This window comes from Colius striatus, chromosome 17 (genome assembly GCF_028858725.1).
Source record: "Colius striatus isolate bColStr4 chromosome 17, bColStr4.1.hap1, whole genome shotgun sequence".
Lineage (NCBI taxonomy): Eukaryota > Metazoa > Chordata > Aves > Coliiformes > Coliidae > Colius > Colius striatus.
The window spans coordinates 11,268,928-11,295,807 of record NC_084775.1 but is presented as its reverse complement, the minus strand read 5'-3'; the positions used below and the strand labels follow the sequence as shown (position 1 = coordinate 11,295,807).

At 38.9% G+C, this 26,880-nt stretch overlaps 2 protein-coding genes across 7 annotated transcripts; one reads left to right on the top strand and one right to left on the bottom strand.

The window, feature by feature from the left end:
- On the bottom strand, window positions 1-17,381 carry STX2 (syntaxin 2). 5 transcript variants are annotated; one of them, XM_062010285.1, is made up of 12 exons: window positions 17,163-17,381; window positions 11,546-11,617; window positions 10,960-11,059; window positions 9,501-9,575; window positions 8,995-9,063; window positions 8,537-8,610; window positions 8,251-8,359; window positions 6,700-6,773; window positions 6,447-6,584; window positions 4,942-5,052; window positions 3,473-3,600; window positions 2,006-2,092 (listed from the first exon to the last, which is right to left on the bottom strand). In XM_062010285.1, the coding sequence occupies exons 1-11, from the start codon at window positions 17,190-17,192 to the stop codon at window positions 3,517-3,519; spliced, it is 936 nt and encodes a 311-aa protein (XP_061866269.1). In that variant the 5' UTR covers window positions 17,193-17,381; the 3' UTR covers window positions 2,006-2,092; window positions 3,473-3,516. The 5 variants fall into 5 exon arrangements, with proteins under 5 accessions (XP_061866273.1, XP_061866270.1, XP_061866272.1 ...); XM_062010289.1 differs by lacking the exon at window positions 8,995-9,063 and having other exon boundaries at window positions 1-2,092; window positions 3,552-3,600; window positions 17,163-17,380; XM_062010286.1 differs by lacking the exon at window positions 3,473-3,600 and having other exon boundaries at window positions 1-2,092; window positions 17,163-17,379.
- RAN (RAN, member RAS oncogene family) lies at window positions 16,793-26,880 on the top strand. Of its 2 annotated transcripts, XM_062010290.1 has the most exons (7): window positions 21,379-21,468; window positions 22,409-22,451; window positions 23,339-23,423; window positions 23,517-23,642; window positions 24,628-24,815; window positions 25,315-25,485; window positions 25,595-26,880. In XM_062010290.1, the coding sequence occupies exons 2-7, from the start codon at window positions 22,416-22,418 to the stop codon at window positions 25,637-25,639; spliced, it is 651 nt and encodes a 216-aa protein (XP_061866274.1). In that variant the 5' UTR covers window positions 21,379-21,468; window positions 22,409-22,415; the 3' UTR covers window positions 25,640-26,880. The 2 variants fall into 2 exon arrangements, 1 of the variants encoding a protein (XP_061866274.1); XR_009819945.1 differs by lacking the exons at window positions 23,517-23,642; window positions 24,628-24,815; window positions 25,315-25,485; window positions 25,595-26,880 and adding an exon at window positions 16,793-17,710 and having other exon boundaries at window positions 21,003-21,468; window positions 23,339-23,385.

Below are 26,880 nucleotides of genomic sequence, written 5' to 3'. Positions count from 1 at the left end.
TACTTTGCTTGGATAAATTTATTAGTGCATAGGTTAGAGATTTACTCCCTTGCAATATTAACAGAACCAAGTAGTTCATGTGAAAGACAAGTCTTGTTTCATTTTAAAACAAACTCATTGAGGCAGCTATATAACAAGTAAAAAGTATGGAGTGGCCTATCCAAATTTCTGCTCTTCATGGGCAAATTACTGCATTCTAAATAAAAAAATTCAACATGAGAGGATTTTGGGGGTCATTTTAGGTAACCAGCTGTTAAACAGCAGAACTGATTTCCCTCCCCAATCTAATTTGTATATCTGTATAAATAATACTTACTGATAAAAATCTAGAAAACTATAGAATAAAAATATATTTTACCTAGAACAAGTACTAAGGCAATCAATCTTTCCTTGCTTTGCATGTAAACTTCCTCACAAACATCAGTGAGTGGTCTGGACTCGGAGGTATGGAAATTTGTTCATTGATGAAGCTGAATTTTTTCAGTTGGCTTCTTTATGGCTGACTCGCAAGAAGACCCATAATAGTATTGTTTTTCTTTTTAAAACATGTTTTGACATCTGACTAGCTCCAGCACATTCACAGTATATTTGGACAGCAAAGCAGGAATATTCATCCATACAATATAAATTGTAAACTTGCTGAATTTCATGAAGTCGACAGACTGAATTATAGTTTACTGAGTAACTTAGATCTCAGACACTTTGAACAACACATGAGTTGAAGGATTCTAACCTTTCAGGACCAAGTTACTACAGTTATTACAGTGGAATATTTGGAAACATCGGTAAGTGTAGTTTTAGACTGTGTTTAAAAAGGCACACAATGATACTTTCTTCTAATTCTCCTGCAGGGTAAATATATCTACATATCTACATGGATATCCTTAAACAATGAGTCAAATATTCAAGTTACAAATATTTTACACACAAAATACAAAAATAACCTGTAGCATTAAATGCAGTTATTTGGTTACATTTGAAGTCTGTCAAGCTCTCAAGTCTTGCAAGTTAGCATTACAACAGGTATGTATATACTAAAACACTTCATACATGTTATATAACATCACATTTCATAACAAATCAGTGTCTTAGCTCATATTATGTTTCAGACTTCTCTGAGGGAGTTTATCCCTATGTGCTATATTCACACATCCACAGTTAGCAAGCTTCTGAAACAGAAATCTTGACTTGGCTTTATAGAGACAAATTGTGATTTTTCTCATATGAACAATAAGGCTAAACAGCTCCATCTGCTTCCTGTGCACAGGCTTCTTTGTCAAATTATCTGTTCAAGTTCAGATCTGGTGTGCTTCAACACTGCCTTCTTTTACCAGAAAAGTTGCAACTAAGTTTTTATTGTAAAGGCAAGGAAATGCTTAAAGCAATTCACCTCAGGGGCATTGAAAGAAAAAAGTTAAAACAAAGGGAAGTATAAAAAAGGGTTTTTTTCCTTCTCAAGTGTAATGCAACAGGCAGACAGCTAAATAAGTAGTCGTTCAGGGATAAAATATTTTAGCACTTGTCAGAAAAAAAACTGTTAAATATCAAGTTTATATATGTTAAGGTGACTAAGTAATTAGTACACTTAAAGACAAGGCTACATCTCAAAAATCTTCACAAGAGTGCTAACAAAAGCAGCACTGTTATGGTACTAAAATTCATTACTAGAATTACACTAGCAGTAAGAAAAAAAGCTGAACAGTCAAAACTCAATAGTCTCTCAACTCCCTACTTAAACTGTTTGTAACACTGAGATTTAAAAAAATCCTGTTTCTTTAGTTCAAAACAACATTTCAGTCTTACAAATGTGTAGTTTATGACAAAAATCCAGACATATGCTAACACATTCTGAGCTTCATTTTTAAGTAAACATTAGGAGTGACTTTGTTTTCATTTTTAACCATTAGCAATGGGTCATCATCATGGAACAGTGTAAGGCATCATTAACAAGTTTGCTTTTACTGAAGATGTATTTTGGAGTTTCTGAAGGTTCTTAACTCTTGGAATGTGCTTGCTATGATAGTGTTGTTGCTAGGATAATCCCAAGTATCAGAAGCAATACAGTTACACATATAATTATGAATATCAATTTCTGAAAGAAAAGAGAGAAAAGTTGAGATTGAAATACCTGTCAGACACAGAACTGCTTAAAGACATGCACAGCCATGGAAAATCAATAATACTGACACCTAATCTGAGTGTTTAGATTTTCTTCCTAAAGAATACTTACTGCTATGATTTCCTATTGTTAGTCTTTCTTTTCTAACATACATGTAACCATAGTTATAAGATACAGTTATCTCTGTACAACATTTCTTTATTTTCCTTCAAAGAATTATTGTTATTACTCACACCTAACTTCCGTAAACATCATTACATATAGAAGCAGATGCAATAGTGAACATGTACTTATCAAGGTCAAGTCTAAATACAGTAACATTGCCTACTGCTGCCCTCCTTGGATAAATATTTGTATCCTGCTCAAACCTTTACAATTGCACACTTAGTGGAATTCAAATAAAACATCAGTAAAAACATGACGTAGGTAATAGCTCAGAAGAGCTGAAAGGAAAAAAAATAGAGAGATGAGTTCTATGTAAATACATCAAAGTCTGACATTAAGTTGGATATTTCTGACTAAGCCATGATATACCTGTTATCTACCTCTAAACCAAAGCTGAGATGAAACTGTATCATCAAAACAAAAAACTTCAATATTGAAGTGTTAGTACAGAAAAGTGAATTCAGATTAGCTGTTTGAAATGATATCCTACTCATAGCATTTCATATATAGTTTCAAAATGCAACATGTAAGAAGTTGAGTTTCTGTTGGACTCAGAAGTGTTAACTGCTATTTTCTACTTAGCCTGGCTAAGTGTTATTTTGACATGAAATGGTAGATTAGTATAGCAAAGATCTGAAACATTTGTCAAATTTATGTCCTAAAATTCCAGCTGGAATCTTTACAGACTTTTAGACATGCATCCTTATTTCCTGATTGAGTCTAGTATTAATAAACAGCTTTAAACTGTGAAATTTTAGGAAGTTCTGCAAGGCATGATAGCCACTTTCATGGTTGTAGATAACTAATTTTACAAAAGCCTTACTTAAAACCATAGAAATCACATTTGATAAAGTTCCATGAGTAACTAGTGAAGATTTTCTGCTGCTGTGAACTTACAGTATTAAAAAAATAAGATTCAAAAGACTATGAGGCAGTAAGTGGACTTTTTGGTCTAATTTCTTTTTGTGTTTATAAGACTGATATAATGACTGTATGCTGTAAGCTTTGCAGCTTACCACGAGGTGTCAGTTTTCAATATTAACATGCAGAGCACTTTCACAGTATACAGACACAGAGAAGATCTGCCAGCCCATTTCAAGTCTACTCCCCAATACTAACTCTACAGATATTAAGGGTTAGAAGAACAATACCAGTTACCAGAGAAAAATTAGTTGATTAGTTACTTACTGCCACAGTGGCAGGAAGTCATGCATGCTGAGGCTATCCAAGCATCACCGAATACCAACAGATAAACCAATAATTAGACCAATTATGGCAATCAACACCAATGACACAATGATTATTATCCACATTTTCTGTCAAAAAACAAGGTATCATTATTTATTAGCCACATTAAGACTTGCATTTGTTTTCAATTTTTGAGATAGAGAGATTTTAGATTCATGATCATTTTTATTAAAGACTGCAGTATTCTCAAATTGATATCAATTTATCTGTATATTCTTATAAGAATGAACACTTTTAAACAGTCCTTACAGGTAAACTAACATGAGGAATACCTATATATTTATCAAAGATGAGAAAACCAGCATTTTCCAACATATTAAGTGGTGTCTTGACACTTCTTAAAATGTAGCAGGCATATGAGCTATGTGTAGATATCTATTTATCCATAAACACATAAGTTATTCTCCCAAATCCAGCTGGCCATAAAAAACCTCACAAAATCTTACAGCATCTCAATAGGAGAAATTATAATGTCAGAGGAACAGTTCATTCACTCTGCAAACACAGTTGCAAACTATAAAAATCACTTAGTAGTTTGATTTCAAAATACATTATTTGACTTTCCAGTGAGCGGAAAGGTACCAAAACATAAAATAGGTTCCCATGTCAATAGAAAAATGCCTGAACTGTACTTCAAACTAACTGCTCCACAACACGGAGTGTCATGGCTTAACGTTACCCCCTTTCTGAGGGAAGATCCCCCTAATCTACTGCTTCTACAGGAGTGGAAAAGTAGTTGTCTGTGAACAGAATAATTACAGACTGAACTCTAAAAATAAGTAAGCCTTCTTGAGCAAAAGCAGTCATTTATTTTTCCTGCCAACACAGTGATTTTATAGCTATAAATCCAGGTAACATTACCAGTTATAAAGGTCCACAAACCTTGAAGCTTATTTAGAGTCTGAATAATTTCAGGTATCATGGTGGTTGGAAAGAACAATCTTTGAATTTATCTACTAGCATAATATCTTCATTCTTCTTTTGTGTTTTTTCACTCTGTAACAATAGCTTTTTCAGTGGAAAGTTGTGAATACAGCCTTAGCTGTGCATGAATTCCTTATCTGATTTTATAGGACAAGAAGTTTCTGTCCTCTACTTGTAATACCATTTTTAATATTAACTATAACAAACTAATTTACACTGGAAACATTTTGATTTATTTCCAGGTATGAAGTGGGGTTTTTTTGTTTGTTGTAAAATCCTTTAGTAAATCTTCCTGTCATACACTAATTTATAAGAGCTTCCTAATCTAATTTTAAATATCACAACTAATAAGAAGTAAAATGCATGTAGTAGTTCTACCTTAAAGGACTGAATATAACAACAACAGAATCAGCTACAGTTACAGGTCACTTCATATTGTGCTAAGTTAATACACCGAGCAGCATAATTACAGAAAGACAGCATACCCTTCGTGCTTTACTTTGATATTTAATTGCTTTTTTTGTCTCTTCTTTTGCATGTTCCACATAATCTGTTGCATTCATCACGTTCTTTTCTATGTTGTTAATCATTTCACCCTTAAAATGAATTTGTGGAGAAAAAAAGTTAATAGAATCCGTGGACCTCTGTTTAATGAGCATAAGAGAAGAAAGGTTATACAACATCAACAATTACATTAAACATGTGAATAATGTACATATCAGTGGCTGATATTTTTTTATGCTTTGATGTATAAGGGAAAAAGAATAAGAAGCAAAGGCCCAGAGCTCTAATCAATCAAGGAACATTCAAGGGCAGGGCAGACACGTTTCTCTCTTTTGCAAGAACAAATACTGAACACATGAAAACATACCTTTGAACATGAGGTATGTTTTAACAGCCCAAACTAAAACTGACATACTAAAGGTAACAGAAATCCCCAATGTGTGTGGAAGTGAGAATGGGTAGTCACTATTTTGACACAAGGCTCAAGAGTTATCTAAGAAAATGGACATATATAATAGCAACTTCAGAATTCCTCAGAATGGAAGGTTCAGAATATTAATATGTAACAAATCCCAATTGATTATGATGAATGGAATTTGGTAATGAAATGGAGGATTGGTGAAAGAGTACAGTAAGTCTATTACCTTGTTTCTGTCCATCAGAAGAAATAATCAGCAGCAGTAAACAGCAAAGCATTAAAGAATGATGCACAAGTAACTTTTTTATTCATTTCTAATTCAAAACAAAACTGCCACCAATTTGCCTTGGCTATGTATTTAATATCAAAGCAACACAGGACTTCTAGAACAAAACTGAATTAAAAAAATAAAAATTGTCTTTTTCAGCAAAAGTTTCTCTCTAAACATTATTCTTTTTACCTCCCTGGATTAGAATCTTAAGAACAGCATTTAAAAAAAATTGTTAGATAATTGGTATGCAAAGACTCCAAACAGAACAAATTCATGAACATGTCAAGATGAAGTTTATGAATCCAAGAGATGACTTTAAAGACTTGTTGATCCCTTTATGTTCACATTAGCTGTAACAGCAATCACACCTTTGTATTATGTGCAAGTTGCGTACGTCCTTGTTAATGCACACTTCCTTCTAGCACAGTAATCCTTTACCATGTCTGTGAAAATCCTAAATTCCCAAGATAATAGCCAACATTCCAGTACAGAATTGTTCTTACTTAAACAGAATCTTACAAAATGTTCAAACATATCACAATGAAGCATGTTAAAGAAGATATGGAGTATATCAACTGAAAAGCAAGTCTGTGCTTAGTTATTCATAGCATACACTATGAGTACATCTAGATTTTATGTCTGTCCAAAAACAAAACATAAAAACATTTGTGATTAACTTTCCTATATTCTAACCAGTCAAGAACGACTGTAAGTTTGTATTACCTGACTTTCAAAGAGGAAGACTTGGGGGAAAAAAAATCCCAACTCCATAAATGTGTTTGAATTGGTTCATTTACCTGAGTCTCAACAAACATTGCCATGTCCATAAACATTTCGTGTAGTTCCCGTATGCTACTTTCCAGTTTCATAATATCCTTGTGACGTGACTCTATTTCATTCAGTGCTTGTCTAGTTATTTGAGAGTCTGATATAATCTTTGGGAGAAAGAAAAAAAGAAGATATGGATACAAGTAAGTACGTGCTGACACACTTCTGAATAGCAGAAGCAACAGAACAGAAGACAAATGTAACGGGTCCAGAAATACATACATCAGAAGTGAAAATTGCAGGATTACCACTCTCTAACATTTCTTCCAGTTCCTCATCAGTGGTGGTCTTTCCAGCTAGAATAAAACCAACAGTATGTCACATTACATCATATATTCATTACTGAACACAAAATGTTACCATACCAGAAGGATTTCTTTCACGTCAAACTGAAGTTTGATCATAAACATTAACAAGGATCATGGGTACACTGTAAAGTGGAGTCTTTTTCAGAACAAAGAACTTAGTAGAGTATTTCTAAAGCATTCAATAATTACCTATTCAATCATATCGCATTGGCACTTGATTTATTTGCTCCCCACTACTGTGCAGGTAATAAAATCTTCATGAAAATTTGGTTTTACTGACACAGAATTACATTGACATTCCACATAGAGAAGACTGTGGAACCCACGAGTACCTTCACTTCTATTTTCCATAGTAGATCTAGCAATTGATGTAGTTAATTATGGCATGTTTAAGCAAATTGAATCCTACCAATCACACTGGTAGCACAAATGAAAGCGATGAGTTAAACAACACATTTGAGTGGCTTATACGTTTTTAAAAATTTAAAGATAAGCTATCTCATAACTTTTATAATTCTGTCCTATCAGGTGAAAGTTAGTTTGAATATTACTTCCTGGTGTTAATACCCTAGAATGCTCCAAACCCTGCTTTAAAATTTTTACTGCTGAGGAAAAGATGAAGACTAACTAGGTCACAACATGAACTTAGAAGAACCATGTCCTGAAGTATTTAGGTTCCTTCTCTCAAATGTATAGGTAAAGAATTTAACTGGCCTGATAAACATTGCTGAAATGCTGAATTGAACCATTACGAGGCTAATGAAAAATTTGAAAAGCATATGAAAAGTAAAATCTTCTTAAAATTGGCCAACTTATCTCTTTGATTTCTTTTTTCTGCAATACATATTTGCTTTTACAAGAGACATTAAAAAACCTAATTTTAAGTACAAGATGTTATGACTTTTAGACACTTTCTAGGGTAGATACTACAGTTCAGAGTCAAGTACCTTTCTGAATACTCCTCATAGCAATCAATGATGAGATAACCAAAATGCGAGTCAGTCAACAAATAACTACGAGTAGGTATAACAGCAGCACTGATTATGTCAACTCAATTTAACAAATGTTCTTGTGACAAAAATAGCATGGCACAAAAAGAGATACTGTTTAGCATGCTAATTTTGGAATGGCTTTTAATAACACTTGCTATCTTCAGAACGTAGCTTTTCAAAATGTTCTATTTAAAGCTGCAAAACTGGAAATAAATGAAGTAAAGGAAAAAGATACGTCCCTTAATAATTCTCAACATGATTTATTTAGGGAATTCTCTATTCTCTCTGTAGCTGTTCTGAAGGGTAGTATCAAAGCGTTTGTGCTATATAGGAAAAATGTTTATTTTCTCTCACACGCTTCAAGAAGATGTACAAGGTGTGTGATGCTTTGTATCATCTTAAGTAGTAAGAAACAAGGGAGATACTAACAACACAGTTAATCTTTTTTTAAAAAGTGTATTGAGGTCACTTACTTATCTCCAATTGTCTCTGTATCCGACCTTTGCTGCGTTCTCGAAAAAGAGTTTGAGTCTCGTTGTATTCCGTCATGACCTCCACAAACTTGTGAGCTAGTACAGAATGCTGGTTTTTGAGGATTTAAAAATGTGGAACAAAAGTGTTTATTTTTTTAATAGCTCAAATACTAGAAAGCGGTATTTATATTACTACAAAACACAACATGAAGTTTTAAAGCTATTTCTGAGAAGTGAAATCTTGCCAATTTACTGGAATCCTTTAAACTTTTAAAAGTGCTCATACCTGTGTTTTTCTTATCCTGAGGTCCACTGATGTCCGATTAGTATTTTCACCCTGATCAAAACTCTGTTCAATAGCTACAAACAATGCAAGAATATTATGAGTCCATGTTCAAGATAACTGTTTAATAGTGTAGTTCAGTTACTTTGTAAATACTATTACATATTAGAAGATTTTAGGAGGAGGTGGGGGGCATATCAGTGATGGAGAGATACATATTTAAAAGCATTTTGATAACTGGTACAGATCTTAAAACACAGTAATTACTATATACTCTTAATAAAGCCACACTACTGCCTATTACTTGAAAAATTTTCAAAGGTATAACAAAACAGGTTGCTCTTAAACAATAAGCCTCATACCCTAGAGATTGTGGAAGGACAAAAGCATATAATAATTGTTATGCAGTAACATGAAAAGAAGGTATTTCAGCAATTGCTAAGTAATTAAGACATACTCACAGGGGAAAGTCACAGCAAAATCAGCTAGTCTGAATTTAAAATACAGTAGGTGTGCTCCAGAGCAAGTCCCTGTGAAGATATTTATGCCATGGACACTGTCTTTTTGCAGTTAACTTACTTCCAAAACATCACGACCAAAACCCAGTACTTCAGCTGCAGAATACACTTCCACACAGAAAAATCACTTTGCATTGCAATTTTCTGGGTTATTTCTGAAAGCAAGCAACCTCTTTGTCCTGTTGCACAAACTATGCTGTGCTGAGACTTGGTATTTATCAGCGGTGAAGCTTACCAAGGAGAAAAATTAGAGGACGATACTGTACTGTTACGTGGGCTCTAAGTTGGCAGGGAGGTGATTCTCTTTAAGAGCTAAATAATACTATTAATGCATAAGTAATGTAGCTTTTAAAGTTTAGAAGTTGAGTTGTGATACATTATGTTTGTAACAATTCGGGATGGCAGCAGTGCTACAAATGCCAGCAGTTTTATTTCTCCTTACAACTCACCCTTTAACCTGGCTCGGATTTTATTAGCAATCTTCTTTATTTCCTCATTTAGTTCTTCAAGTTCTTCCTTTGTTCCTTAAAAAAAACCAAAACAAAACAATGGATTTTTTTTTCTTTAAGAAGTGTTAATGATTGGTAATAGTAAGCCAGTAACTGCAGTTCTACCCTGCAAGCTCAAAATTCTATTTGGTAGAAACAAGCAGAGAGGAAGTTTGTTGTACTCAAAGTACTTTAACCACAATTTTTGTAACATCATACTATCAGATTCCTGCTTCCTATGACAGGCACTCACACTTGGGAAATGTTATTACCACATCAACTAAACCAACATTTTCAGGGTAACATTCATTTGCTAGTCAAAACAAAACACTGAAGTCTATCAAGTGAGAATAAAGCTGTATCTCATTTGGCTTAGTTCTGTTATCACAGATTCATTGCTTTTACCCTTATTCACATAACTGTACCACACAGCATTTATGTTTCCAAAAATACTATACAGAGTATTCATGAAGAACTTGGCTAGATCTGTTATTGGGTTTACTGAAGACACTTACAAGCAATGCTATGTTCCTACACAATTCAGATGCATTATTGAGCAGAATTTTCAGCACAAACACAAGCTGATGAGCTGAGACCACAGATTTTAAATATTCTGATGAACCCTTATTAAACCTGAGATTCACTGATTAAAACAAAAAGTAGTGTGCAAAGTCATTTGTAAAAGTGCAAACATATGCCCATCCATAAACAAAGAAAATAAGAGGAAAAGAAAAATTAACATCCAAAGTTCATTTTAATTATCAAGATAAAAATGAAGCTACTGTTGCAACATTGTACAAAACTATCTCAGCATCTTTTCTTCCCTTTTCTTTAAGCCCTGTCCTGTCTTGAATTAAGAAATGTTGAGAACAGAGAAGGTTCCATGTCTCTGGGTAAGTTCCCTAAACTTTTGAGGTCACTGGTCAGAAAGTACATCTTCACCTTCAGCTTTGTGGTTACAGCCTCTAAAAACAAGGCTCCAGCATGGAACTCTTACTACCACTGAAGCAGCTGGCTGTACTGTTAGTGTTAGATAGGAACTTGCCCTGCTGAAGAATGAAGAGAAGATGATGGCTCTACTAAGTGAGCTTCACTTGACAACTACATTTTCACAAATTAAATGAAATGCAAGTAAGTTTCAGAAGACATAATCCATTTCAAGATACCATATTAAACTCAGTTTTGGTCTAGCAAAGGTTTGACTGGTGCAACAAATATTCTGAAAATGTATTTATTCAAGTGAGGCTTAGAAAAATAAAAATAGTAATTCAATATTAAATATGGAAATGCATAAATAAATACATTGTGTTACATTTTGCATTCTGAAGAGCTGAAGTTCTATTCTTATAGGTAGCTAAACCAAAAGTATCTCAGACTATCTAGCCACGCATCTGAAATCTGAAAAAACAGGGATACTCACTTCCTTCAGGATTTGGTGCTGACAGGATAATGCTGTGCTGCTTCTTCACTTCTTCCACATTTTGTGCTATTTTTGCTATATTATTTCTAAGTTCCTCAACCTAGAGGAAGAGAGATATGGCAATGAAAATACCAATCAGGGCAAAGACTTTAAATAAAAAATGCACTTTGGTAACAAAAGACAAAGTATTTCGTTATAATATTTCTAAGAATGATAGAAATACCAGGAGAAATGTTGACATTTAAACAGCTTGCACTTTTTTTCCAAGGCAAAAATGGTACTCTTAATAGCAAATATATCCCCTATGGCCAAAAACTTGAGCATTACTTCTCTTAATAAAAAGTATTTTAGAATTCTAGAAGCAAATGACTTGTTGACATGGAGTTAAAAACACTTCTATGCAGTGAAAACAGAAAATACTCCAAAATAAACAAGCAAAAAAGTGTTACCACAATTTGATTGGGCATGCTGTTACAAAGCATATGGTGGTGCTGTGTGCAGATGAACTGTTAAACTCAATCATAGAAATTAAAAGGCACAGAGAGAAACCTAAGTATTTAATGCATGGTGAAAACTATAGCTTTACCTGTTGGAAAAAGTCATCCATAAAATGGTCTTTTTCAACAACAACTGTCTCCCCATCTTCACTTCCTTTGTACTGTAAAAGACAACAAAATAAATCTATGAAATAAAGTTCTGGAACAACTAAAACTTCTTCCGCATCGCTACTGCATACATATTTTTGTCAACAGCCTGCAAAGTCAAAGAAGTAAGTTTTCCTTTGCTGAGGAATATAATCTAAAGCCAAATAAGCAGAAAGGTCAAAGAAAGCCACCTGACTACTATGAAGCTGTGAATGCTAAGGCTTGTACTCCTCTGAACAATTGCAGGGCAGAACCCATCTGTAAGCGATGTCACAGTCTTCATTACCTGTCACAGAAATAATGAAAATACAATTTGGCATCTACGTGTTCTCTCACAGCAAAGAAAATATACATCCACAGTGAGTCCCACATGAATTGAAAACAATATTTGTTTATTGAAATAATATATCAAATCCTGCCAGAGAAATACTAAAAGGTCTGCTGATGAGTGCCTTGTGATGCAATAAGCTAAACATCTAATAAAAGCTAGAACAAAAAGCTATTAACATCTGCTTACTAGTTTTGCCCTTGGGCATTTTCAAGGTTTCCACTCTACACCAATTTAGACATAATTATGCTACACTAAACTATACATGCATCTATGATTCTATGATTACATAATGGACAAACCCTTAGAATAGCAGCCAAGGAGGCAGAGGCTCAAGTTCTCACAGATCTCCAGGGCACACAGCCCAATATGTTCCCCAAATCACACTTCCCTAAGCCTTGAGCTAGCCCAGCAGATTTTATGAATCTTGACAGGAACTGAGACCCAAATTTGAAAGGAAAGGTGAGAATTAACATGCAACATACAAAGACAAAGGATTTCAGCTTCCACGTTGTCTAGTTCCCTCTGTAGAGCATGACTGAACTGCAATGAATCAAATTCATCACAAAATATTATTCTGCCATATAGTCCATGAGCTGTTACCGAAAACATACTACAATACATATATCATTAAAGCATTTTCCTTTTCCCTCTGCCTTTCATCTTCCAACACCTGCTTGCTGCTCCTAACCCCCGATCCTACTACTCAATAAGCTTTTTGTTTCCCATCTTATTAAATTTGTGAGATTTGTATTATTTGCATGACAATTCTGCAATGTAATCCAGCATCAAACACTGCTATTATCTAATAAGGAAGGTTATACTCAATGAAGATCTACACATCAGAATCTAAGAATGCCCCAGATCTTCAAGGAAAGTTATTTCTTATACTCTGTGACAGTTGCAGTTTCAGAAATCATCTATAGTTTTTATGCTTTTAAATGCCCCAACCAAAATACAGGATTTTCGATGTTACTGCTCTCCTGAACCACCCTCCAATCACTCATAGCACTGTAAGTCATTAAATACTTTTTCTAGTTACTCATTTGGGGGAGAAAATTACTAGAACTCAATATTAAATGCTCTGTCCTTTGAGATAGTCATCAATTAACAGTTTTGCTTAATACAAACAGGTGAGGAAGTCTGTGCCTAAATGGAGTCACCCAGGTTGCAGAGACTGCAGTGCTACAAAGGTAGCAGTTTTAAGTGAATATTTAAGAATGAGCTACATTTTCTATGTAAAATAGTACTTTCTGCTTATATTTTCCAGGTAAACAAAACTTTTTCTGCTTGTTAATGATCACATCATATATTTGGTTAATTGAACTAAAAATAATGAAAATAGTATCAGCTAAGAGATTCAGATTATTAGCTTTTTTTTGATCAGAAGATCTTAGTAAATCATTAAACACCCGAGTGAATCCTAAACAAGTGGAAGTTACAAAAATCTTACTCAGAAGTCCTGTTTGTAGATGCTTGACTGGAAGGAAGCAATCAGTATCATCCACTCTATAGTCAGTTTCACAATCATTTCACTTTTGTATTCAGTTGTAATACCATCACTGACAAATCAATTTGCTATCTACAATCTGTTGAATGATTTGCAGACAGCCTACTTTGAATATCAGCACTTGAGACACCTGATGACTTGTCAACCTCTGTTCTCTATGTTCTGAAATTATCACTTAGCTAAACCACTGCTTATTTGCTAACTCTCTTTAAGCGATGCATCTACTTTTCATAGAATCATAGAGTGGTAGGGGTTGGAAGGGACCTTTAGAGATCATCTAGTCCAACCCCACTGCAGAAGCAGGGTCACCTATCTAAGGCTGCACAGGAACATATCCAGGTAGGTCTTGAAGATCTCCAAGGAAGGAGACTCCACAACCCCTCTGGACAGCCCGTTCCACTGCTCCCTCACCGTGAAATACTTTTTTCTTATGTTTAAGTGGAACTTTTTGACTCACCTTTATCATCAAGTTCGACAGAAACATTGTTTCTCCTAGACCTTGCCTCCCCAGTATAAGCAATAGCACAAAAAAAAAAAGCTCTCACAGCAATGCCAAGAGCAATCTAACAAAGTCTGTTTGCAGCTCATAGTTGACCTTGGGACTGAAAGTCTGCGCAACGCAACTCCATAAACATTCACAGACTTATAAAATGCATCAAGTTTCCTTGGAAGTTCCTTTATATGACAGAATCCAGATACTAAGATGATATCATTTCTCAGCTCCAAGTAGGAGCTATCCCAAGGGTTTATGTAACTGCTGACATTTCCCATACCTCATAGAACTGCTGGAATAAGTCTACCTTGAGATATCTTACCAAATTAAATAGACTTTTGAAACTGAAAACAGCTTCTGGTCTAAAACAAGACTATGACTTGCCCTTGAAATTCCATTCAAGGGTAGTTATTTGTCAGTCATATGTGTATTCCTCTGGCAGGCTGCAAAGATAACAACGGAACACCACTATCCCAATGAATCAGACCCAAAGAGTGAGTTCCAGAGTGTTACATCTCCTTACAGCATCAGTGTTTCCAGAAATTCTTTTAGATCAGAGTAGCCAAGGAGAGCTTGGGGCAGGCCAAGGACATCTGTCAGGCAGCTTTGGCAGTTCAATAATTAACATGCATTCAGCAGCACTATTGTACAATCAGAAACTGGTAACAGTAAATTACTTTCTGATGTTATGACATCAAAAACAGAGCTCATATACAGAAAATTCCATGTTTGAAGAAGGACTAATGTAAGAAGTTAACTCAGGGAAGACAAAATGAAAACAAAAAAGCCTCAGTAATCATAGTAATGTTTACCTCATCTTAAAAAGGTTCCTTCTGCATTGTTTTCCATGACACTCAATTCTACCAATCTTTTGTGACTTTTATTCTTCTTTTATTCTTGCACTTACTTGTGCGCAAGATGACTAAAACCAGCCTGGGATTTGATCAATAATCCAATTAATTGTATTAAAAGACAATTCAAACAGTTGAAAGTTGTTCATTTTGGTCTGCTTAGAACAATCTAGAAACAACATTAAAATAATCCTATAGCAGTGGAGAAATACAATTATGTTTATTGTCTTCTGAAAAAGCATGTACCTGACAAGACCTTTTCTAGCTAGAAAATAAGAGGAAGCAAGACTTCTGAAGGCTACACATCTTCAACAATTTCTTTCTCCAGCAACTGTTTTAGCACTGTTTATCTGCTTAAACACAGTGGATACAAAATATCCAAACATTATGATAACTTTACCTTAATGAACCATAAACATTGGTAAGTAACATTTCCCCCTCTTCTTTATAAAGATATAGGGACATCTGGGAAAAAGTTAATACTTTTAAAGACAAAATACTCTGCTTGCTGTAAAATAAAACACAGGAACATACCAATGAGGCCATGTAAACTCAAATTAAGATTTCTGCTAAAGGGAATACTCTATTTAGTTAAAACAGGTCAGTGTAGACACCCTAAAGTCCCAAAATGTCTGAAAATACTTGTGTACCACATTGGTTCTTTAGTGCAAATAGGGTAGATAGAACTTGTGTAAGGTGTAACCAAAGGAATACACAGTAACATTCTTATATTAAGGGAAAGAGGCAAGGCATAGTTATTTCTGAAGATTTTGCAGGCTCAGGCCTGTTCAAAAACCACAATGTATATGCTATATGATGTAGCTAAAAAAGAAAATACAATGAAACTACACTAATTAAACTGAAATAGTTTGGAAAACAGGGAAATAAATGCTAATACATTATTTCTTCACATGGTTTACTCCTTTTCAAAGCAATCTTATCTACATGTGATCAATAATGACTGCTCAAAGTGTGTAAGTTAGTAGAAGAAAGTAATTTCACAAAATCATTCTACAGACACTGAAAATTATGTTGATGAATGTATGAAGCACTTCAGCAGTATGTTTGGACCATTGTCTTTAAAGCAGCAGCTTGCTGCAGTGATTCCCTATGTACAGTTGCTTTAAAAACTGAACAATATTTAAGGGTAACGGGGTTGTGATTAAGACCAATGCTGCTTCCCTTCAGTAAGGACAAACTCTATGTGTTTTGGATTATAAATTACAAAGCAAATTTGCTTTGTAACCATTTGCCACTTCCTCTTTCTGGGAAGTGTGCACCATCACTGAAATTTGACACATATTCCTACAACATGGATATGATCAGAAATAGGAAAAGAGAAGAAGTATACCTGAAAGAAATAATGCATTTCTTTGGCATGACTCTAAAACATCTTTCATGGTAAAGACACTCTAATAGTGTGAAAACTTTTCAGATGCCAGTTCATCCCAATGGAGTGGAAGGCATTGGGACTGGCAGTTCCATCACTTAAGATAAGGAGCTTTAAAAGGTGTTTTGCGATGTAAAGATATAAATTAATTTTAAGATGGACAAGTCCCGACTATACACGCAGCTCAACATATGCCAACTTCCACACATATGTGAAGTCCTACAACTATCACACGAACTGCTGGTTCTCCATTTATTTCCAGGAAAGAAGAAGTCAAATGTCCTTTTATTCTAACCAAGCCATATCCTGTTGAAGACAGACATGATGGTACCTCCCTCCAACTCTCCCTTCTTTTTTAGGACACTGTTTTGAAAGTACAGCTACAGGAAAGGAAAGGAGTATATAAACATAACCAGCTACCATTTTGTAAACATGCGGAAAATGACATCTGCAGATAGCTTCATTAACGCTTTACAGGCTAAAACAGTTCCCTATCGGACAAATCCACACCACTACACCACAGGCAGTTCGAAAAGCAAAACATCACTGCGCTTATCCGCCGCTCAAACAGTTACCGTTTGAAACGCGCTAGAGGTCAGGAGGAAGCGGGGGAAGGTGATCTATAAAAATCGTAGAAGCCTGAACTTTGCTGGTAGATCCCCGGGCCCCGGCGCGCCGCCCGGCCCGGCGCCCGGGAGGAAGCCGCCCCCCTGCTTCAGAGAGCTGGAGCGCAGCCTGTAGTAGTCGGGACCCTCCCTGCCCTCGGGACCGCGGCCCAGGCGCTCGCTCTGCGGGTCCCGCAGCGGAACATCCCTCTTCCCGCCGCTCACCGCTACCTCGGCGGCGATAACGGCCCGCACGGCCCTCGCCCCCTGTACTCCGCCGTCTTTGTCCCCTGCCGCTCCGCTCCGCGTCCCAGCCCGCCGTCCTCCTTCCCCAGGAACCTTCCCGCTCTCCGCGTTCACCCCGCCGCTGCGGAGCCCTCACCTCAGCCAGGTCAGCCAGCCGGTCCTTCATCCCCGCGGCAGCTCGGCGACTCCTCAAGGCTTGCCTCGGCTGCTCCTCGCTCCCTGCCGAGGGCTGCCCGCGCCCGGCCCGCTGTGGCCCGGGCCGCCGCCTCACCGCTGGCTCGCCCCTCGGCCGGGCCCTGCGGACGGGCCGAGCCGCGCCACCTCCCCACTCTCCTTCCGCGCTGCGACGGGCGGCCGCCACGCCCCCACCCCCCCGCACAATGTCACGGCAATCGCGGGCCGGGCCGCGCCGCGCATGCGGGGAAGGGGGCGGCGCCGAACGGAGCCGAGCGGAGAGGAGCGGGCGGGAGCGGCTATCGGCCCCTTGGGCAGCCGGCCTCGCGCTGCTGACGTCACGGCCCGGCCGCCTGCTCAGGCGGGGGAAGCGGGGCCGCGGCCGTGAGGGAGCTCCGCGGCCGCGCAGGAGCCGCTCCGCTGCCCGGCAGCGGTGGCGGGGGAGGCGGCGCGAAAGAGCGGGCAGCCGTGCTGGCATTTGCGAAGCAGCATGCGAGAGCGGACACGAAGGTATGGCTGCCGCAGAAGTGCGCTTCATAAGAGAGAAATGGTGTTAGAGAACCGAGGTGTCTGAAGGGTACCACCGTCAGGGAACCGAGGTGTCTGAGGGGTACCACCGCCTACCCCAAGGAAGCAGCGCTGCTCAGTGTATCGTAACCAGAAACGACCGTACACGCAATTCTGGGAGACTGCCGTGAGAGAAGGAGCTATAAAAAGTCACGCTGGGAGTATTTTTTAGTTAAATGTCATTATAATTATTTTCTGATATGTGCTGTGGGTAGGCTGCAGCCAGATTTCGTGTAATTCATGGGTTTAATCCAAAAAGTGTTCATACTGTGTTCTCTCTTTGCTGACGCATCTGCTCATTGGAGGCCACAAACACATCCATTTACTGCTTCATAATATTAAGCCGTGGCTGGCAGTCAGCTGTTCATCCACAGAACAGCCAAGAGTGATCCAGATCATGACCTGGAAATGAAAAGAATGCTGTACACTCCATGGAGCAGAAGATGACATGTTGTCTGGCTTGTAACTCAACTAAAATATGTGGACACACATAGCCTGTTTGTGATGTTTAGGGCCCTAGTAAAACAGCAAAACTTTGCCAATGTCCTTACTGTACAGTAACAAATATGTCTTAAAGGCCTGGGAGTTTCCAGGAAATACGGCATGCACATACTATGGAAGGTATAAAATCTGCAGTGGGATTTTGTGCTTAGATGCTTGCTTAAAAAGTACCACTTCAGACTATAGTCAATTACCTGTAATTATTAATATCTCAGTTCTATCATACACAGACTTTAACTTCGTGACTACATGTTCAGCTACTGTAAATGCTAAAAATGTTACTTTTGGATACTGAGCACAATAATCCAATGCATAATTTTCCTCATAGATTAACGACTGTTATTCCAGTGCTGAAACAGGAATTGAAAGGCCATGAATTAGCCATGCAAGTCACTTCAATAACAGGAAATGGCTGAATTTTGGTTTTTTGAAAAAAAAAAAACCCCTTAGATCTGCCTCTGTCCTTCATCATTGACCTAGGAAATGCTGATATTCCAAGGGTGTAGGCTCTTAATGAAACCGAGTTGGCTGTGTTTTACTTGGTAAAAAAAAAATTGTCATTTGAATACATATTTTGTTTGAATTTTGCTACTGTGTGGTCCATTTTATCCCGGTGATGCTGAAGGTGACTAATTTCCTCTTCAGACCTAGTGTAACTTCCTGCGTTGCCTTGACCACTGGCGTGTAGATCTCCTTTCCTGTCTGAGCTCCTATTCCAGAGGCATTTCCTCAATCACTGCTTTAACTGAGGAGTAAAGTTATGTTCCTTTTCATTGCTTGTCTGCATATATTGTTGCCTTCATATACAATTTCCAAAATGATTTGGTTTGCTACTAATACAGCAGTTATACTCAACTATGGTGTTTATCTCTGTGACCATTATCTCCAGGACTACCTTTGGTACTGTGCCTCATTTTCACCATCAGACACTTAGTGCTGCCTTGCCTTTTGTTGTTTATCTGAGTCAGTGAGTTGCTAGGTTTGTTGACAGTTGACCTGAGTCAAGATACAGGAAATGTAAAGATCTTTTCAAAGTACTTATTCTGCTGATTATCTAGTGATATATTATGGACTCTGCTCTTTTAGATAGTGATCCAACACTGCTGATGAAGGCATGGAAGTGTTTCCTTGCCCTTGCTGAACAAGGTTATCTGGAGCAGTTTTGTGGATCCTGTGAAAAGAACACTTAGTTATACATGATGATAAAACAAATGATGAAAACTAGATTCCACGTAGTAATTTACTTGTGTAACAATGACATGAATATTTGCCAGAAGCTCAAATGCTACGATAGGGGACTTTATATTATAAATTAATTTACATTTTTCCAAATTAAAGTATCAGACACTGCTACCATTTTGTTTGCAGGAAAAAAAAAGTAGTTTACTGATAAATTTTTAACAATTTTGAAAAGTTTCTAAAGTACCCTGAGTGTTCTATATACAGTAACTAATCTTTTTTTCCCCTGGAAGTGTTTGTATTCTTAAAAACTGACAGACTCCACTAATGTTGTTTTCTGGGCTCCTATTTATAAACACATGCCTATTTGTCAAGAAGAGAGGTGGAATTCACAAGATTTTTATAACGATAGCATGGTGCTGAATAAAACTTACCTATTCTGGAAAAAAACCCTTCCTGACACCTAGAGGCGGTCAGGGAAAATGCTAAAATCCCCACAAACCCAACTCACAGAAAAAATGACATTGAACAAGGCAGTGATTTTTCCAACGAAGAAAATGTTATGTAACATTTGGATTGGCATTCCGCTATTAAACGAGCAAAAGTTACAGCACAGTGTAGCCACTCTTGAAAAACTTCATACTAACATTGCATCTATGTTGACAGAAAATGAACAAAACCTATGTTTGTATGTATCACTCACCATGAAATATTTTCTATGTTTATTCAATACAGAGATTTTTTTAAAAATAAATTATTTATTCTAGATTATGGGTTGCTGCAGAAAACCTTGTGGAGACCACATAGAAATTATCTAAGCATGCTAGAGTGAAAAAAAAAATACCTTGAAAATCAGTGTGAACCCATGAAACTAGTGTTTACATTTCTGTGCAAAACACCTTTGAAAGTCAAGAAGTTTAGACTTGAGAGCTACTTGAAATCTGGGGCCTACAGAACAACTTTTATTTTCAGTACTGCACTCTCTAGTGAATGCAGATTGGCTTGTATGAAGAAATAATCGTTGTGAGGTTGAACACAGACACTTTTCCCCAAAAGCCATTCAGTTCAACTCTTCTGTTGCTTTTAAAGGCAGCTTTATTAAACTGTGCTGGAGACAGTTTAGTAGGTTTAATTTTTAAATGTTGTCTGCAGAAAGAGTGTCGGGATGACTAGAACATTTTCTGATGCTAATTTTAATGACCAGAGTGGGATAGAGCCAAGTTGGAGTCTCAATATTTACATTACATCTCATTAATATTTACAAATATCTACATAGTAGGTGTCAGGAGGTTGGGGCAACAGGACAAGAGATCATAGGATGAAGCTGGAACACAAAAAGTTCCATTTAAACATAAGAAAAAGCTGTTTCACTGTGAGGGTGACAGAGCAGTGGCACAGGCTGCCCAGGGAGGGTGTGGGATCTCCTTCCTTCATGACCCTCCTGGACATGTTCCTATGCGACCAGATCTAGATGGATCTGCTTCTGCAGGGGAGTTGGACTAGATGATCTTTAAAGGGCCCTTCTAACCTTCTCGTTCTATGATTCCCTGAGCAGCTCAGCCGCGCAGTAAGGCTCTCTGTAACCCTCGCCCACAAACCACGGCCTGCACAGCCCAAGGTGCTACTTATCCTCACGGGTTCAGGCCTTCTCTAAGAGCCGGGGGCTACGCCGGGCCGGCGGCCTCCAGCTGCGGCCGGCACCGCTTCCTGCGCGCCCACACCACAAAGAAACGTCTCCCCTTTATCAAAGCGGGAAATGCCGCTGCCACGGCGGCGGGGCTGAGCCGAGCCCCGCGGCGGGTGCCCTCAGCGCCGGATCCAGCCGGTGCCGGAACAAGGCCCGAGCAGTGGCGCGCGCGGCGGCCTCCCGCCCGCCCGCCTGCCGCTTACCACGTGACGGCCGACCCCTCCCCCTCCCGTGGCCGCGCGGCGTCGCTCTCCGGGTATTTGAACCGCGCTTCCGCCATCTTCCCAGCGCCCAGTCACTGAGGAGAGCGACGGGGAGAGAAGCCTCGGGAAAGGTACTGGGGTTGGGACGGTCCTTTCTTCTTTCTTGGTGCGGTGGGAAGCGTGGCCGCCTCATCGGAGCGTGAGCGGTGGAGATGGCCGTCACCGTTAGCTCCCGCTTAGGCTCGGAGCTGGGAGGTGGGGTGGGTTGCAGTGAGGCTGGGCCTGAGGGAGCATTGCAGCTGTGATATCTGACTTATGCGGCGCCCTTTCTCCCCTCGCCCCTCGGAATGGGAGAGGTTGGAAGGGTAGGAGCTGTGCTCTGCCCCGTCCCAGGTGAAAAGGGCGGGCAAGAGCTTGGGAGGAGGAATGGAGCGGGGCGTCCAAGGGCCGGAGGCTGCGGGGGGAGGGGAGGTGGCGCGCGCGCGCTGCTCAGTCATGGTGGCTCATGGCAGGGAGAGCGCGCTAGGCCCGTCGGTAGGGGCTGGGGGGAAGCTGGGGCCCGGCCAGGGGAAGGCCCCACTTGGGACCCCCGGAGGACTCGCTCCGAGCTCTCCCAATTAGGCGGTAGATTGCTGTGAAGGACGGGATACGGATCCCGGTTTTGGGGGGGCTCTCTGGAGCAAGGCTGGGGTCGGCCTTCACTGAGGTCTTTTGGAAGTCGAGGCTCACCCTCTTTTTTCTCGAGGCCGAAAGTCAAAGGGGTGCGGCGGCAGCCTCCCGTTACGAGGCTCCGGGGGTGGGCGCGGAGCAGCCGCCGCCATTACCGCGCGCACTCCCGCCGCATGTGGGAAGGAAGACGTGGAGGCGCTTCCTGCCCCATGAATGGGCCGGGACCACGCGCGCCGTGCGGCGGGAAGGGGGGGCGGTGGCGTGGGCCGCGGCGGGGCCGCTCGCCGCCCGAGCGCGCCTCGGGACGCGATTTGGGAACTAAAAACGGCGCCCGGCCCCTTCCGCCTGGGCCTTGAATCAGCTCGCCCGTTGTGAGCTCACATGCTTCCATTTCCCCTGCAGACCCAGCATGGCCGCCCAAGGAGAGCCTCAAGTGCAGTTTAAGGTAAGGGAATGCTTTGGGATTTTGTTTTTGTTTATTTTTTTTCCTTTTTTTATCGTTCGGTTAGTAGAAAAGTAGCACAAACAACTCGCAAGTGCCAACGTGGACGGAAGCTTTGGTTTTATAGTGCTGATCTTTCCTTAATGGTGCAATTAATTTATTGTGGTCTTGCATATAACTTGTACGTAAAGATTCAATTGCACCATGTGCACTGTTATTTGTAGATTAGTGTAATAAATTCTAGTGATGTTTTACCTGTAGGAAGACTTCTACATTTCAGAAGGGGAGTTCATAGCAAAAAGTGCTTAGAATGAATTAGAATAGTCTGTTCCCTCTTGGGTATTAATTGTTTAGGGAAAAAATACAAAGTGTATCAGAACAGATTTTTCTGATATTTTATATGTTTTTTTTAACAGCCAGAAGTCCTTAAGACTGCTTCATGGAAGATTACATGGGTTTCTTGCAATACTTGGCTAGAGTATTCCAGGTGTTAGTACTGTAGTTGTTTGGTTTTTTGGGGGTTTTTTTTTGTTTGTTTTGTTTGGTTCGCTTTTTAATTGTAACATTATAGTGGGTTTTTCCAGTTTGGGTGTTTAAATGAGTTTGTCTGTAAATATGATCATGTTCAGGTTGAAACCCTCAGTATTCTTTATTAATTCACTTGTAGTTTAGTAGGACCATACTCACAGTACATTTTGGCTTTCAGCTCCAGGAGCTAGATAAGTCTGCATGGTAAGCTTAACAAAATAGGTCTCAGTACAGTGAGTCACTTCATAGGGAGTTCAGTCTCAGGAGGACTAAGTTCTTTGTAGTACTAATGAGTGTCTACACTAATTACCAATAAATGTTTCTAGAAGTGTCTTGATCTGACTTTTTTTATCTATCAACAGCTTGTCCTGGTTGGTGATGGTGGCACTGGTAAAACAACGTTTGTAAAACGTCATTTGACTGGTGAATTTGAAAAGAAGTATGTAGGTATGTCTAAAGAAGCATTTGAGATCTGATATATTGCAATTAGAAGTGCAGTTCATGACTTACTGAGTGCACTGGTCTTTCTTGTTACTACAGCAACGCTGGGTGTTGAAGTTCATCCTTTGGTGTTCCATACTAACAGAGGCCCTATAAAATTTAATGTATGGGACACAGCTGGCCAAGAGAAGTTTGGTGGCCTGCGAGATGGCTATTACATCCAAGGTAAGATGTGTGTATATGTGGGAATATTCTCTACGTCTTGCACTTCAGTCCTCATTCTGCTCAGACTGGCCATTCTGAAAGTTGTCAGTGTGGCTTGCAGTGATTGGGCTTATTCCTGGATCTTCAGACTCTTCATGTGGATATGGTAGTTTCCTTTACTAGGCAACTTGTGCTAATGTAGGACACTTCTGTATTTTGGTACGCTATTGCAGGCTTCAGTATGAAAGAACAGTGATGGTGTGCCTTAAATGACAAGATATTGCTAGTGAGATTCAGTGATTAAAAGATGAAAGTATGTGCTTCAGTAAGTATAAATTTGTGTTTGTAATGTGTTGTTCTGAGGCAAGGACTTGGAACATGCAAAGTAAGATGTACAACTTCATCTCCATGCCAGAGTCAAGTCTTGAACTCGGAGTGGCCCTTACTTTCACTTGGCCAAAGTCTATTCCGTGTACTTAATTGATCTGCATATCTTTAAAATTTTGCAAGGGATTATTAGAATTTGACGCTGTTGCTTTTCCTTTAGAAGAATCAGGATTGAGTCAAGCCCCTATTTTCCTTTGAAAAGCTGTTCTGGACAAGGGCATCCTGAAATGTGGTATTGAAGCTCTCAACCTACCTGAAAGACTCAATAAGATGTCTGAGATTTAAATAGGTGTTAATTTCTGTCAAATATCTGTGTAAATCAAAGTTAACTTTTGTAATACCATGCTACACCACATTCTTCAGTGGGACAGTTGCATTGATAAAAGTAGCAGGTGCTTAAGATTGGGTATTAAAAACGCTAAATGATGGGATTTTGAGCTGAGTTCTGTGGACTCACACATTAAACTTAGGAGAATGTGGTCTCTTAACTGTGAAGCCTAGAGGGAAACAGTTATGCTTTACCCCAGTGTGAGATTTCTATGGGTACTTCTTCTCTCTCCCATCTTACAAGCAAGTGCTTACTCTCTGGATGTAACTCTCAACTCTTCTTCTCTTGCAGCTCAGTGTGCCATCATAATGTTTGATGTAACATCAAGAGTTACTTACAAGAATGTACCTAATTGGCACAGAGATCTGGTACGAGTATGTGAAAATATCCCTATAGTGTTGTGTGGCAACAAGGTGGATATTAAGGACAGAAAAGTCAAGGCAAAATCCATTGTCTTCCACAGGAAGAAGAACCTCCAGGTATGCTGGCATGAGTTTTGTAGGAATCAAATTTGTTTGGTCTGACAGCGGTTGAGTTCTGTGCAGTAATTGTTCTGTCTTTATCACTACACACTATGATATTTCAGCTTTCCAACCTGTTGATCACTTCAGGAAGAGGGGAGTGAAGATATTAATGATAATCACTGGTCTAGAGCAGAATCTATGATAAGTTATGTGCATTTGGCTCTCACTGCTCTGAATCTCATCAGATGACACAGAAATGAGGCTATAAAATAGATCAAGTCACAAGGAAAAGATAACACTGTTGCCTCTAAAATGTTCCATCTTTGAGAATGGATACCTTGCTTTTTAGTGATCCATTTTGTGCCTGAAACTTGGATCATAACTGTTTGAGAGCATTAGCAGAAATTATGCGGTCAAAAAGAATATTGCAGCACTTTACATGGATGTTAATCTTGGTATGCCTTAAATATGTTGGAAGTGTCTTTTTTAATGTATAATATGCACTTTTTTGCAGTATTATGACATTTCAGCTAAGAGTAACTACAACTTTGAGAAGCCGTTCCTCTGGCTTGCTAGAAAGCTAATTGGAGATCCTAACTTGGAGTTTGTTGCCATGCCTGCCCTTGCACCACCTGAAGTTGTTATGGACCCAGCACTGGCAGCACAGTATGAGCAAGACTTACAGGTAAGTGAGAAAAAGGCACAAAGGTCCAATGAGTATCTGGTGCCTAATGTTTAGACTCCTAGGACAAATAGCTGAAGAACAGTTCTTAAGTGTAACTTCTTTTTTCCAGATTGCTCAAACCACTGCACTGCCAGATGAAGATGATGACCTGTGAGGGATGAAGCTGGAGCCCAGCGTCAGAAGTCTAGTTTTATAGGCAACTGTCCTGTGATGTCAGTGGTGCAGCGTGTTTGCCACTTTATTATCTAGCTGAGCAGAACATGTGCTTAATCTTTGGGATGCTGAAAGAGATGAATGGGCTTCGGAGTGAATGTGGCAGTTTAAAAAAAAAAGCAAAAACAAAAAAACAAAACAAAATGGAAAAAAAACCAAAACAAAAACCTTCATATTTTGGACCTGCATATTTAGCTGTTTTTTGGACTGCAATTACTTCCCCTTTTGAGTTTCAAATATAAGACTGCTGCAGTCACATCAGTGTTAAGTGGTAAATCTTGTTTCTGTCATTCCCATTCTTTTTTTTTTTTTTTGTTTAGATAATAAAGTTGTATTTCAAGTATCTCTAAGCAAGTGAACTTTCATGCATTGTAAGGAAAACTTCCAAGTGTCTTCTGTTCTTCAACTGAGGCTAATACTTGCCTGCTGCATTTCTCATTCTCTGTTCTCCTTTTCTGCCTCATGTTATGCCCCTCTTGCTAAGTCAGAGCTAACAGTTAACATTCCCTTGATTTCCTGAAGCATGTAATTAAAGCATCTGAGGAAGCTGAACTAACCATGAGGTAAAAGTAAAGTAGTGAACACTTGACTGGTAAGTGTGACTGGATCAACATTCCTGTGCAAATGGGAATGGCTGTGGTCTGCAGGATCTCTGGAGAGAACGTGTGTAGTTCAGCTTGCACATGCTCCCATTAGATAGTCGCCCAACATTTAACTTATGTTCTACCATATGCCTTCACCAAGCTCTATTTTTAGTAGCCAGAAACAAATGGCATCCAGGTCTGTTAGGTGACTTAAAAGCTTTATCTTTGCATGGAACATCATTCATTAGAGCTATAGCTGATTAAACAAACTCTCTAAGCAACATAAAATTCACTAGAGAACAGCTGTAGTTTGAGCTCAAAAACTCTTGGCTACAAAACAGCATATTGACTAAAACCACGTTTATATATCTAGACTACTGTAACTGCACCAAGTTCTTAATTTGAAACTAGCTTATTGCAGCACAAATGGTGGAAAATGTCAACTTTTAACACTATAGAGATTAATCTTGGTCAATATTAGTACTGCTAGTAAACAAAGCAGTTGAATATACCATTTTTCAGTAGTGTTCCAGTATATGAAGCCTTGAACTTTTAAGTTTTTGTATTTTTGGTTTAATAAAGTGGAGCATTTCATTTA